Source organism: Equus asinus, chromosome 10 (assembly GCF_041296235.1).
Source record: "Equus asinus isolate D_3611 breed Donkey chromosome 10, EquAss-T2T_v2, whole genome shotgun sequence".
Classification (NCBI taxonomy): Eukaryota; Metazoa; Chordata; class Mammalia; order Perissodactyla; family Equidae; genus Equus; species Equus asinus.
In genome coordinates, this window is record NC_091799.1 from 60472794 (window position 1) to 60487032 (window position 14239).

The 14239-nt window shown below is 34.8% G+C and overlaps 1 protein-coding gene across 27 annotated transcripts in view; it reads right to left on the reverse strand.

The window, feature by feature from the left end:
* The window catches only part of RNF180 (ring finger protein 180), a 271039-nt gene that overhangs the window by 141814 nt on the left and 114986 nt on the right, over positions 1-14239 (reverse strand). For 18 of the 27 annotated variants that reach the window (XM_070519608.1, XM_070519599.1, XM_070519601.1 and 15 more), the window contains 2 exons: positions 12601-13560; positions 9996-10031 (listed from right to left, as the gene is read on the reverse strand). In XM_070519608.1, the coding sequence (XP_070375709.1) occupies positions 9996-10031; positions 12601-13560 (996 nt within the window). The remainder of the gene's footprint in view (positions 1-9995; positions 10032-12600; positions 13561-14239) is intronic. The other 9 variants (XM_070519606.1, XM_070519616.1, XM_070519607.1 and 6 more) reach the window with 1 other exon arrangement.

The window sequence follows — 14239 nt, forward strand, 5'->3', positions numbered from 1 at the left end:
TTCCAGTTGTAGGTCCTCCCGGCTCTGCTATGCAGGACATCGCCTTAGCATGGCTGGATGAGCAGTGCTAGGTCCGCGCCTAGGATCTGAACCAGCAAAACCATGGGCCACCAGAGCAGAGCACACAAACTTAACCACTCAGCCAGGAGCTGGCTTCCACTCAATTCCTTTTTATTGATCTCTTTCTTTCCAATAGTTCTCAACCCTGGCAACATATTGAAATCACTTGAAAATTTAAAAAAAAAATATATATGTAGGGGCCAGTCCCATGCATGGTAGTTAAGTTCAGCAAACCCTGCTCTGGCAGCCTGGGTTCACTGGTTCGATCTCCGGCATGGACCTACAACATTCGTCAGTCATGCTGTGGCAGTGATCCACATAAAAAGTAGAGGAAGACACTGGCATGGATGTTAGCTCAGAGAAAATGTTCTTCAAGCAATAAAAAAAAAAAAGAAGAGGCAGATTGGCAATGGATCTTAGCTCAGGGCAAATCTTCCTCAGCAAAAAAAGATATATAGAAATATATGTGTATATATATATAGTTAATATATATACATTTATACATATTTTCTATACATATATGTATATGTATAAATACACACACACACAGTGATGCCCAGCTTAGACCAAATGGAGCCCAGGCACTGGCATTTTTAAATTCTCCTGAGGGGATTCCAACTTGCAGCCAGGGTTAAGAACCACTGTTAGCCTCTACCTTTAAATCACTTACCATGTCTGAAGCACTGTATACATCATTTATTTGTTCACTGCATACATTTAGCAACCATTTACTGAGCTCCTATTGTGGGCTCAGCCTGGAGCTACTCAGAACTCTCCAGCAGCTACATAGCATCCTCAGAATCAAACATAAGTTTCTGACCACTGCATCATAATTCTTCATCAGCTGACCATTTCTCCTCTCTTCTTGGTCATCAATCTTCCTACTTCTGCACAATCTTCCTACCCTCTCCCAATCAATCTTGCTTCTTTGTGACTGCTCTGGGATTCTCAGTTACATCTCAAGATCTTGGTCAAAGCAATCCAGGAAGAAGTAAAATGTTTGCCAAAATTCACTATGATATGGCATTTCTGCAAATGCATAAGGGATCACTGATTTTCATATGTGTTTTCCCCATTCACTCAAAGGTCCCTGAGGGGAGGGATCATATTTCACTTATTGTTGTATCCTCAATACTTAGCACAGTTTCTGGCAAAGAGTGGACTACCCAATGGGCATTAGTTAAATGAAGCAAAGGATGAATGAAGAGTAAAGGTGTATGATTCTAGTATGTTTTCTGAATCATCAAAGAATGATAAAATAAGTGAAGGGAAAAAATCTCCTTTTCTGAGAAGCCATGGTATAATGGTTAAGAACATTAACTTTGGGATCTAGATCTGCCACATACTTGGTTTGTGGGCCTAGAGAAGTTACTTAACCTCTCTCTGATCCCCAGTCTCCAGCCGTAAAATAATGATAATAATAGAAATTATCTAATAAAGTGCTGTAAGATTAAGTGAAGTAAAGAACTCAGACAAATACCCAGCATACAGTAAGACCCGGTAGGCTCCCACAAGGTGGAATAATGGCTCCCCAAAGATGTCTGTGTCCTAATCCCTGGAATTTATGAATATGTTACTTTACATGGATAAATGGACTTTGCAGTTGTGATTAAGTTAAGGACCTTAAAATAGGAAGACAACTGGATTATCCAGGTGAGCCTAATATAATGGCAAGGGCCCTTAAATGAGTCAAAAAGAATATGTGACAAAGGCAGCAGAGGTTGGAGGGATGCCACTGCAGGAAGGAGGCCACAAGCCAAGGAATGTGGACAGACCCTAGAAGCTGGAGAAAGCCACAGACAGATTCTATTCCAGAGCATTCATAATGAATGCAGCCGGCCAACACCTTGATTTTAGCCCCGTAACACCCATTTTCACACTGTGACCTCTAGCACTATAAGATGATAAAACAGTGTGGTTTTAAGCTTCTACATTTGTGGTAATTTGTTACAGCATCAATAGGTAACAAATACATAACGGTTATATAAGTGTGATAATTGTTATTTTTTCCCCTTTCTGTTTCAAAACATTCCTGAGTTGATATCAATAGTGAAAAGCCATGTTGGTAGTATATATATCCTCGATATAATGTGTAGTATGATGAAATTAGATTTTAACTCTGTAGTCCTCCTCCCAAAAACCCATGTACAGAAAACAGTTAATATAGCAGGCTTGTCTGTACTTACAACATGGGCCCTTGGCTGGCATCTGAGAACTTGAATTTCTGGAGGGCTCCTATCATCCTAATTGATAAGGTTAACTTACTGTGCCTAAAATGTTTACACAAACAATGTGGGTTATGCTGAACATCTGCTTTCTTCTGGAGTCTGGAATTTTGGTATGCGCCAGGCAGAAGGTGTCTACATGAACAATCCTGGGCACTGAGTCTATAATGAGCTTCCCTGCTACACAACATTGGACATGTGTTGTCACAACTTGTGCTAGAAGAATTAAGTTCATTCTATGTAACTCAATGGGGAGAGGACTTTTGGAAGCTTGTACTTGGTTTCTTCCTGACTTCATCCCACGCACCTCTTCCCTTTGCTGATGTTGGTTTATATTCTTACACGGTAATAAAACAAAGTTGTGAGTATGACTGTAGGCTAAGTCCAGTAAGTCCTCTTAGTGAATCATCAAACAGGAGGGTGGTCTTGGGGACCCATGACACAACCCATAACCCCAGTCCAATCATGAGAAAAACATCAGAGAACCTCAATTGAGGGACATTCTTCCTCAAAATATCTAACCAGTACTCCTCAAAACTGTCAAGGTCATCAAATACAGGGAAAGTCTGAAAAAATGTCAAAGCCAAGAAGAGCCCAATGAGACATGACAACTAAATGTAATGCAATGTGGTATCCTGGATGGGATTCTGGAACAAAAAAAGGACATTAGTAAAAAACTAAGGAAATCTGAATAATGTATGAACTTTAATTAATAATAATGTATTAACATTAGCTAATTAATTGTGGCAAATGTACCACACTACTGTAAGATATTAATAATAAGGGAAATTGGGTGTGGGGGATATGAGAACTCACTGTACTAGCTTCACAATCTTTCTATAAACCTAAAATTTTAAAAAAATTTATTTGAAAGAATTCCTAATCACCTATTGTGCACAGAGTATTGTGTTAAGCATTAGAGAATTTAGATCTATGTAATTACTTAAGGTAAAGGCACTAGCAATTCTATGTAATTTTGCTCCACACATTCACCTGAAATGGCAGGAAAATGAAGTTAAGATATTTAGTTATGTTTATTTAAATTGACTGCATATTTCTATTTTATTATCCTACAAGATGGTGACTTCTTGGAAGGTAGAAACAAATTATAAGTATTAACCTATTGAGTAAGCCCTAAATATTTTTGCATTAATAAAATGCAGGGACAAACTTAATCTCAAATTATAATTTGACACAAAGTAGAGTGAGAAATAAACACTGATCTGTCTCAACATTTGACCAAAAGTCATGATGTTCTTTCAATCTATTATCATCTTTCCTAAACGACTATTTCATCACTATAGAAAAGACTGTTTTTTATGTTTAATAAAACCAGTAAAATATGTGTCATCTAACTAAAATTGTCATATTTTCATTACTGAGGCTTTTCACTTCAATAAACCATTAATTTTCTGCTCGAGGAAGAGAATGAATGGGGAATAAATTGTCCAATATGCAGATTACTATTATATTTCAGAAGCAAAAATGTTTTCTTTTAAAAGGACAACCAAATATATATTTGAAATATGATTTGTGTGTGATTTGAAGATGACTAATCAAGTGATATAATATTAAATGGACTCTTAAAATCTGTGAAAAATTCAAAATGAGCCCTATGTGCAAATCCATGAAAATGAAACTTACTGCCTTTGTGAAAAATATATATGTTTTCTAGATAAACCTGAATAAGCAGGTCTTTAATATAATTTATAGGCCTCTATTCTCCTTAGTGCCTACATCATATCCTTGTAATAATACAAGTAGTCTTAACTCATTTAGTTCACTGAGAACAATGTAATATAATCATTGTACATGGCTCAGTGATTTATTAAAAACCATGATATTTGGTCAATTATTTTCTATTCTCATGCACAACACTCCACAGAAACGTAAGGTAAACTCTCTCTTTTCAATGTAGCTTCCTGTGGGCTTTAAACGGATATTTTCTTTTATTCATATTAAATAGACTGAAGGTTAAGAAATGAAAACATAAGAATAAAATACTTTTTAAATAGAATTATTTTAAAATATTACACAACTATACTAGTGGCAGTTTTACTTTCTCTTAATCCAGAGGAGGAAACATTTTGCCTCAGAATGAAATTTTTGATTAATTTCCTCAAAATGCTGATTTTTAACCTCTTCAAAACTGTACTAACCACTTAGAGAAACTAGGTGGGCCAAGGGAAATCTCAAAGGAAATTAGATAACAGTCTGAACTGAATTAAAATAAAAATACTACATAAAAGTCATAAGATGTAACTAGTGCAGCAATTAAAGGGAAATTTGTAGCATTAAATGCTTAGCTGAGAAAAAGAAAGATTTCCAATCAGTAATATGTTTCTATTATATAAGAGAAAGAAAAATAAAGTCAAAGCAAGCAGAAGTAAATAATAAAAGAGCAGAAATTAATGACTTTAAAAACAGAGAACAGTAGAAAAATAATTGAAACCAAAAGCTGATTCTTTGAAAAGATCAATAAAATTGATATCCCTCTAGCAAAATTGAAAGAAAAAAGAAAAGAGGAAGACACAAAATGCCATTATCAGGATCGAAAAGGAGATATCATTACAGACCCAAGAGACATTAAAAGGATAATAAAGGAATACTATGACCAATGCCACACACATAATGTCAACAACTTAGATAATTCATTGAAAACAACAAACTACCAAAACTCACCCAATATGAAAGAGATAACCAGAATTGTCCCATAACTATTAAAGAAATTCAGTTCATGTTAAAAGCCTTCCAAAAAAGAAATCTTCAGGCCCAGATAGTTTCCTTACCAAACATTTAAGAAAAAATAATCCCCCATAATATTTTCAAGAAAATAAAAAAGAACACTTCCTAACTCATTTCATAAGGCCAGCACTACTGTAATATCAAAACCAAAACAGTACAAAAATAGAGAAAACTTCAGATCAATATCCTTCATCTCCAGAGGCAAAACAAAACAAAAAAACCTTCAAACATATGGCAAATAGTATCCAGCAATATATATAAAGAAAAATACAACATAATAAAGTAGTGTTTACTGTGAGAATGAAAGATTGGCTCAATATTTTATAATCAATCAATACTAACATTGAAAGCATGATCATATCACTTGATGCAGAAAAAGTTTTTCACAAAATTCAGCATCCATGAATGATAAAACTTTCAGCAAACTATGAATAGAAGGAAACTTCCTCAACCTGTTAAAGGGAATCTATAAAAAACCTACAACTAACATCATACTTTGAAAGACTGAATGCTTTCCTCCTAACATTAGGAAAAAGACAAGAATGTCTTTTCTCACCACTTCTACTCAACATTGTATGTGATGTTCTAGTTAGTTCAATAACACAAAAAACAAAAAACGTTCAAATTGGAAAGGAGGAAGTAAGGCTGACTTTATCTTCAGATAACATGATCATGTAAGTATAAAAATCCAGTGGAATCTACAAAAAAGACTATTCCCAATAAGTAAAATTAGAAAGGTTGTAGGATATAAGATCAACTAAAAAAGTCAATTGTATTTCTATATATTCATCAATGAATAATAGGAAATTAAAATTTAAGAAAACAATACCATTTACCAACAGTACAAAAAATACAAATACTTACAGATAAATCTGACAAAGGATGTCAAAGATCTGTACTCCCAACAACACAAGACAAAGTCAAGACAAAAATCAATTGTTTCTTTTTTTTTAATTTTTATTGAGTTTATGATAGTTTACAACATTGTGAAATTTAAGTTGTACATTATTGTTTGTCAGTCATGTTGTAGGTGCACCACTTCACCATTTGTGCCCACCTCCCACCCTGCCTTTCCCCTGGTAGCCACTAATCTGTTCTCTTTGTCTACATGTTTAACTTCCACATGTGACTGGAATCATACAGAGATTGTTTTTCTCTATTTGGCTTATTTCACTTAACATAATTCCCTCAAGGTCCATCCATGAAGTTGTGAATGGGACAATTTTATTCTTTTTTATGGCTGAGTAGTATTCCATTGTATATATATACCATATCTTCTTTATCCAATCATCAGTTGATGGGCATTTAGGTTGCTTCCACTTCTTGGCTATTGTAAATAATACTGCAATGAATATAGGGGTGCATGGGACTTTTGGAATTGTCGACTTCACATTCTTTGGATAGATACTCAGCACTGGGATGGCTGGGTTGTATGGTGTCTCTATTTTAATTTTTTGAGAAATCTCCATACTGTTTTCCATAGTGGCTGCACGAGTTTGCATTCCCATCAGCAATCTATGAGGGTTTCATTTTCTCTACAACCTCTCCAACATTTGTTACGTTTTGTTTTGGTTATTTTTGCCATTCTAATGGGTGTAACCTGATATCTTAGTGTAGCTTTGATTTGCATTTCCCTGATGATCAGTGATGATGAATATCTTTTCATGTGCCTATTGGCCATCTGTATATCTTCTTTGGAGAAATGTCTGTTCATGTCTCCTGCCCATTTTTTGATTGGGTTGTTTGATTTTTTTTGTTGAGTTGTGTGAGTTCTTTATATATTACGGAGATTAACCCTTTGTCAGATATACGACTTGCAAACATTTTTTCCCAATTACTGGGTTGTTTTTTTTGTTTCAATCCCATTTTCCCTTGCCTTGAAGAAGCTCTGTAGTCTGATGAGGTCCCATTTGTTTATTCTTTCTATTGTTTCCCTTGTCTGAGAAGACATGGTGTTCAAAAAGATCCTTTTCATACTGATGTTAAAGAGTATACTGCCTATATTTTCTTCTAGAAGGCTTATGGTTTCAGGTCTTTCCTTTAGGTCTTTGATCCATTTTGAGTTTATTTTTGTGAATGGTGAAAAAGAATGGTCAATTTTCATTATTTCACATGTGGCTGTCCAGTTTTCCCAGCACCATTTGTTGAAAAGACTTTCTTTTCTCCATTGTATGCCCTCAGCTCCTTTGTCAAAGATTAGCTGTCCATAGATGTGTGGTTTTATTTCTGGGCTTTCAATTCTGTTCCATTGATCTTTACACCTGTTTTTGTACCAGTACCATGCTGCTTTGATTATTGTAGCTTTGTAGTATGTTTCGAAGTCAGGGATTGTGATGCCTCCAGCTTTGTTCTTTTTTCTCAGGATTGCTTTGACTATCCAGGGTCTTTTGTTGCCCCATGTGAATTTTAGAATTCTTTGTTCTATTTCTGTAAAGAATGTTATTGGGATTCTGATTGGGATTGCGTTGAATCTATAATTGCTTTAGGTAGCATGGACATTTTAACTGTGTTTACTCTTCCTATCCATGTGCATGGAATGTCTTTCCATCTCTTTATGTCGTCATCAATTTCTTTCAGGAAAGTCTTGTAGTTTTCGTTGTATAGGTCTTTCACTTCCTTAGTTAAATTCATCCCAAGGTATTTTATTCTTTTTGTTGCAATTGTGAATGGTATTGCGTTCTTGAGTTCTTTTTCTGTTAGTTCGTTATTAGAATATAGAAATGCTACTGATTTATGTTAGTTGATTTTATACCTTGAAACTTTGCTGTAGTTGTTGATTATTTCTAAAATTTTCCAATGGATTCTCTGGGGTTTTCTATATATAAGATCATGTCATCTGAAAACAGTGAGAGTTTCACTTCTTCCCTCCCTATTTGGATTCCTTTTATTCCTTTCTCTTCCCTAATTGCTCTGGTCAAAACCTCCAGTACTACATTGAATAAGAGTGGTGATAGAGGGCATCCTTGTCTCATTCCTGTTTTCGGGGGGATGGTGCTCAGTTTTTGCCCATTCAGTATGATGTTGGCTGTGGGTTTGTCATATATGGCCTTTATTATGTTGAGGTAATTTCCTTCTGTCGCCATTTTGTTCAGAGTTTTTATCATAAATGGCTGTTGGATCTTGTCAAATGCTTTCTCTGCATCTATTGAGATGATCATGTGGTTTTTATTCCTCAATTTGTTGATGTGGTGTATCACACTGATTGATTTGCAGATGTTGAACCATCCCTGTGTCCCTGGTATGAATCCCACTTGATCATGATTTATGATCCTTTTGATGTACTGCTGAATTCGGGTTGCCAAAATTTTGTTTAGAATTTTTGCATCTATATTCATCAGCGATATTGGCCAGTAGTTCTCCTTTTTCATGCTGTCTTTGTCAGGTTTTGGTATCAGAGTGATTTTGGCCTCACAGAACGTGTAGGAAGTATTCCATCCTCCCTAATTTTTTGGAATAGCTTGGAAAGTATAGGTATTAAATCCTCTCTGAATGTTTGGTAGAATTCCCCAGGAAAGCCCTCTGGTCCTGGGCTTTTCTTCTTCGGGATGCTTTTGATTGCTGTTTCAATCTCTTTCCTTGTGATTGGTCTGTTCAGATTGTCTGCTTCTTCTTGACTTAGCTTTGGGAGAGTGTAAGAGTCTAAGAATTTATCCATTTCCTCTAGGTTATCCATTTTGTTGGCATATAGTTTTTCGTAGTATTCTCTTATAATCAATTGTGTTTCTTTATGCTAGTAATATACAATTGTAAACCAAATTTTTTTAAAAAAATTAACAAGAACACCAAGAAGTAAATATTTGGTTGTAAACCTGACAAAAAACACACACACAGGTTCTGAATGCTAAAAACTACAAAATACTGATGAAAGAAATCAAAGAAGACCTAAATAAAAGGAGAGACATATCACATTCATGGATTGGAAAAATAGGAAAGATTTCAGTTCTCCCCAAGTTGATCTCTAGATTTAACATAATTACAATAAAAATCCCAACAGGATTTTTTGTAAATATAAACAGGCTGATTCTAACTTTTATATGGAAAGGCAAAGGAACCAGAATAACTAAAACACTTTTGGAAAATATTAAAGTTTGAGGAATCACAGTACCCTATTTTATGACTTAATATAAAGCTACAATAATGAAGAAAAAGGGCTATTGGCAGAGTGAAAGACACAAAAATGAATTGAACACAGTCCTGAAATAGACTCACATGTATACAGTTGATTTTTCACAAAGCTGCAAAAGTATTTCAATGGAAAAAAGATTGTGTTTTCAACAAATGTTACTGAAACATTAAGGCATCTCAGTGCAAAACAATGAACCTAGACCTAAAAGTCACATTTTATTTAAAAAATTAACTAAAAATGAATCATAATCCTCAATGTAAAACTATAAAACTTTCAGAAGAAGCCACAGGAGAAACTCTTCATAATATAGGGTTAGGCAAACAGTTCTTAGCTATGACACCAAAAGCATGATACATTAAAAAAAAATTGAGAAATTAGACTTCATCAAAATTAAGTATGTTTACTATACAGGAAAAAAAATTGTTAAGAGAATAAAAAGACAAGCTATAGACTGGGAGAAAATCTTTACAAATCACATATCCAGTGAAGGGCTTATATTCAAAATATAAAAAGAACTCTCACCACTCAACATAAAGAACATAACCCAATTAAAAAATGACCAAAAGATTTGAACAGACACTTCACTAAAGAATATATAAAATGGCAAAATAAGCACATGAAAAAATGTTCAACATCATTAGGGAAATGCAAATTAAAACCACAATGTGATAACAGTACACATCTAGTGAATGACAAAGTAAATGATACTGAGACTAGCAGGTGCTTGTGTGGATACACAGCAAATGGAATTCTCATACACCCCTGCTTGGCATGTAAAATGGTACAGCCATTCTGGAAAACAGCTTGACAGTTTCTTGTAAAGTGAAATATATACTTACCATATGATCCAGCAACCCCATTCCTGGGTATTTACCCTAGAGAAATGAAACTGAGATTCACACAAAAACCTGTAAACATTTATAACAGCTCTATTCAAATTTGCCAAAACCTGGAATAATCTACCTGTCTTTCAACAGGTGAATGGATAAACTGTGGTTCATTCATACAATGGAATACTATTGAGCAACAAAAAAGAACAAAACTATAGATATATGCAACAACTTGGTTGAATCTCACAGGCAATTGCACTGAGCAAAATAAGTCAGTTTCAAAAGGTTATATACTATGTGACTCTAATTTCATAAGATTATATTATTTTATAACATCAAAAAAACAAAATAAAGTAATAGAGAACAGATCAGCAGGTTTCAGGGATTAGGGATGGGACAACAGTGTGATTATAAAGATATAATCAAGGCACAATCATAAAAGCAGAGAGGAGATTTTTAGGGTGATGGAACTGTTCTGTAGTCCCATCATGATGGCTGTTATATGAATCTACACGTGTTTAAATCATAGGGTTGTACACCAAGAATAAATCAATTTTATTTCATGATAATTACAAAAAATAAAAACAAAACCCCAAAAGACTATGCTGAATAAAAAAGAGGTTTGCTGGCTAAATGTAGTTCAGCACTGTCTTTCCCCAAAGTAGATGCTCAATTAACATTTGCTGAACGAAAACACTGAAAACTGGCTGTAGTTTCTGCTTCATTATCAATCTCATTTACATCCCTAAGCTTCAAAAACTTGAATATCTTTTTGTAGTACCATTAACATTTCCTAACATGGTATCTGCCACAGATGTCCACTTTGCAAAAAAACCATTAAAAATGTCAAGTGAAAGTCAGAAATCTAGTCAACCAATTATTTTAAACTTTTTAAAAATTATCATTAATAATAGGCAGCTTTTTCTTTCTACCTTGTAAGCTTATTTTCCTCATTAAACAAAGGGCAGCATCTATTTTGAAGTCTTTATCCAAAGGCATGGTATATAAAAGATATTTGATAAATGTTTACAGAATTAACTGATCTTTGTTAAACATGGAATAAGCTGAATAGCTAAGCAATTAATTTTTCTGAAATATTAGCTCTCCCTAGGATTTAATTTGCTCGAATTAAGAAGATTGATTATTAAAAATTCTTCTTTCTGGCTCTAACCATGGTGTGTACTCACATTGCTAACTCAAGTCATTTCTATGCTGCTACACGTTTTTAAATTGTCTTTGCTAAGGAGACATTCAGCATTTGTTTGCCTCTAGCTTCTGTGCAACCAACCAAACATATTAGAATCCTGCCATGTCACTCCCTATACTGACTTTTCACAGGTTCAACTAAGATTCATTCATTCTGATCAATTAGCTAAGCAGATTGGTTAAATCACACGTGTGTGAATGAATAAAAACATCGTAAAAAAACTAACTTTGGTCTTATTTTGCTCTGTGTAAAACAGGGAGTTTAAATGCTGGAAAATGCTTAATAATATAGCTAAAGTCTTCAGAAGCACCCAGCCCAAGAATTAAATACATTTTTCAAATTGCAAAGATGTTATTTGCATATATTTACAGTACAGAACAAGGATAATTTTCATACTTCTTTTAAATTTCTATTTATAAAGAATTATTTTACAGCTCTCTACACTATTTTTAAGGTATTTCTTCTGAATAACACAAAATCATCTCCAATTTATCTAGTTTTAAGTTAAATTTTCAATAAAAATTTTGAATTTTACAGCTTCAATAAATTAAACTACAAAGGATATTACACTGGTGCTAAAATATATTCGTTTTTCCATTCCACAACATATGCTTTGATGTCACATTACACCATCACTTGCAAATAAACCAAACTGGAATGTTCTTGTCAGAAACCAGTCAAAAATATAATAATTATCTATAACTATAATTATACTATCTAACCAAAAGATGAAAAATACCTAACCGGATTGAAGAACTTAATGCAGTAATATAATTTTATTATATCTATGACTAGGATCATAAACAATGAGTTCACTTAAACTGTTTTTAAAAGAATAAACTATTAAGTAAAGTTGCAGCTTTCTATATTTTAGCTCTGAGGACATTGTGAATATTCAACATACTGATTAATAAAGGCTATTATCTATTATGAACAAGTAGATAATAAAGGCAATTTGCAAAAAAAGTTTATATAGAACTACACTAGTCCTCAAACTTCCAAATGTTCATGAGCACCTTATCCATTGGCTTTAATTGGTTTCCTCAGCACCTCACATTTATTGTTCAGTGCCTTCACACACCCTGTCCTTGATCACATCATTATAGGTACAGGCGTTTAAATCATAGAGAAGCATACTCTCCTGTAAAATTGCAGTCAGGGTCAACTATCCCTTAGATAATTTTCACAATTTAGCACTGTTAACCCTATCTAGAACCTGTGGGCACATAATTAAGGGTCCTTGAAAATATGCATTTAAGCTAAATGTGATGAAAGTGAAATGAGAAATGTCATTTCAAAAATCATTAAAACCAAGTTTTTGTAACACAGGTATTCAAAGTTAGTTCCTCTCCCCAAACCCCAACATTTATAATAAAGAATTTTTAGTAAACTCTTTTAAAAACTTACCTGCTTTTGCAGCCATCTTTCATGCCTTCGTTGTTTCCTTCTCAGATTCTTGAACTTGCTCCTTTCTCTCTTATTGAGCCTCTGATTAATGGCACCCAATGAAAAACTCCCCGAGCCTACGAAGTCCAGATGAGAGAGGTGTTCTTCCTGGTCCGAGGCCTCTAGCATGCTCCTGTCAGCTGAGGGCAGGTCCATCAGGAAAGTCAGGTTGCTAGAACTAGCATGATCAGAGTACAATGCAGAAGCTTCTAGACCACACTGAAATTCTCCTCCTCTTTGTGTCTGGGTCTCATGGGGAGCCACTGAAAATCTTTGCAGCAGCATATTAGGATCAAAACTGGATGAAGTCTGAAAGGAACAGCTATTTTTACTAGCTTCTAAAGGCAAGCCCGAAAGGTCAATAGGCTGTGTTTCATTTAGCCTGGGATAGGCAGTAGTCTTACTATGTATTTCATAAAAAGTGGGTAATAAAGACAGTTTCTCAGTGATGTTCAGATCCAAACTATGTGATTTTCTATGAAAAGCTCTTGTAGTGCATCTTCCAGTCACAAGCTGGGGAACAAAAAGCTGGTATTTTGGATCTGATCCTTTGAAGAGCAGTTTTTCATTTTTCATCTCAAAACACATTGACGGTACCTCCAGGCAGAGTGCTTCTGTTAATCTTCCAGGGCCATTATTATTTTGAGCCATGTTTAAAAGGCTGTGATTTCTGTTTTTGGAGGCGCCACCTGTCAGCAGAGTTTCCTTGTCACAACCTGACTGAACTCTAGGATATGACAAGTATTTCAGTGATGGTCTCATTAGTTGGCCTGCTCGTGTTGGCTGATAATCGGTCCGGCTCTTGGAGAGATGTACAGCTGCAAGCTGGCCACAGGAACATTTTGGAGTGCTGACAAAATTAAAGCCCCCTAAACGGGCCCCGCAGAAAGGGCAATTCAGTTTTCCAACTGTCCACTGGGCCTACGGGTCATAAAGGAAAATAAAGACAATGCTTTCACTGTAGAGTAATCAAAGAGTATGTGTGAGTTTTTGCATTTTTTCTTAAAGCCAACCACATGAAAGTTTTCTATGCCACAGAAAAGGCTAGCTTTCTGTTTTCTGATTAGCAGACAGAACAGTAAATGGAAACAAGCCTTCTCATAGAGATAAACAGCTCCAAAGTTCTAGAATAATAACATACTGCACATCATGCCCATTTAAACAACGCTAAGAATTCTAAACAATAGGTTGAGTTATCTTAAACAATAGGTTGAATATGGATACAGTGTGAACTAATGAAAAGAAAACACCGGGAAGCAAATCAGTCTACAGAGCTTAATTTGCAAGTAAAATCTCACAGAAAAGTGTCTGTTTTGATACACTTCTTGCATACCAAGCACTGTGGGAGGGAACTTCACCCAATCAACAGAGTAAAGCTCTTCCTGCCTTTCTACATACAACCAAAAGATATTGGTTGCATACATCAGACAGTGCATTTTCTATACTCAGATTGGAAATTAACAATGAACTGGCTTAAAATTATCTTTTCAACAGAGACAGTGGAATATCTGCAGTGTCCTAATACATTTTATGAAGTTCAGGACACTTGCAAACAGCATGCTGGCATTGTCCCAGGAAATCATTACAATATGAGAATGGA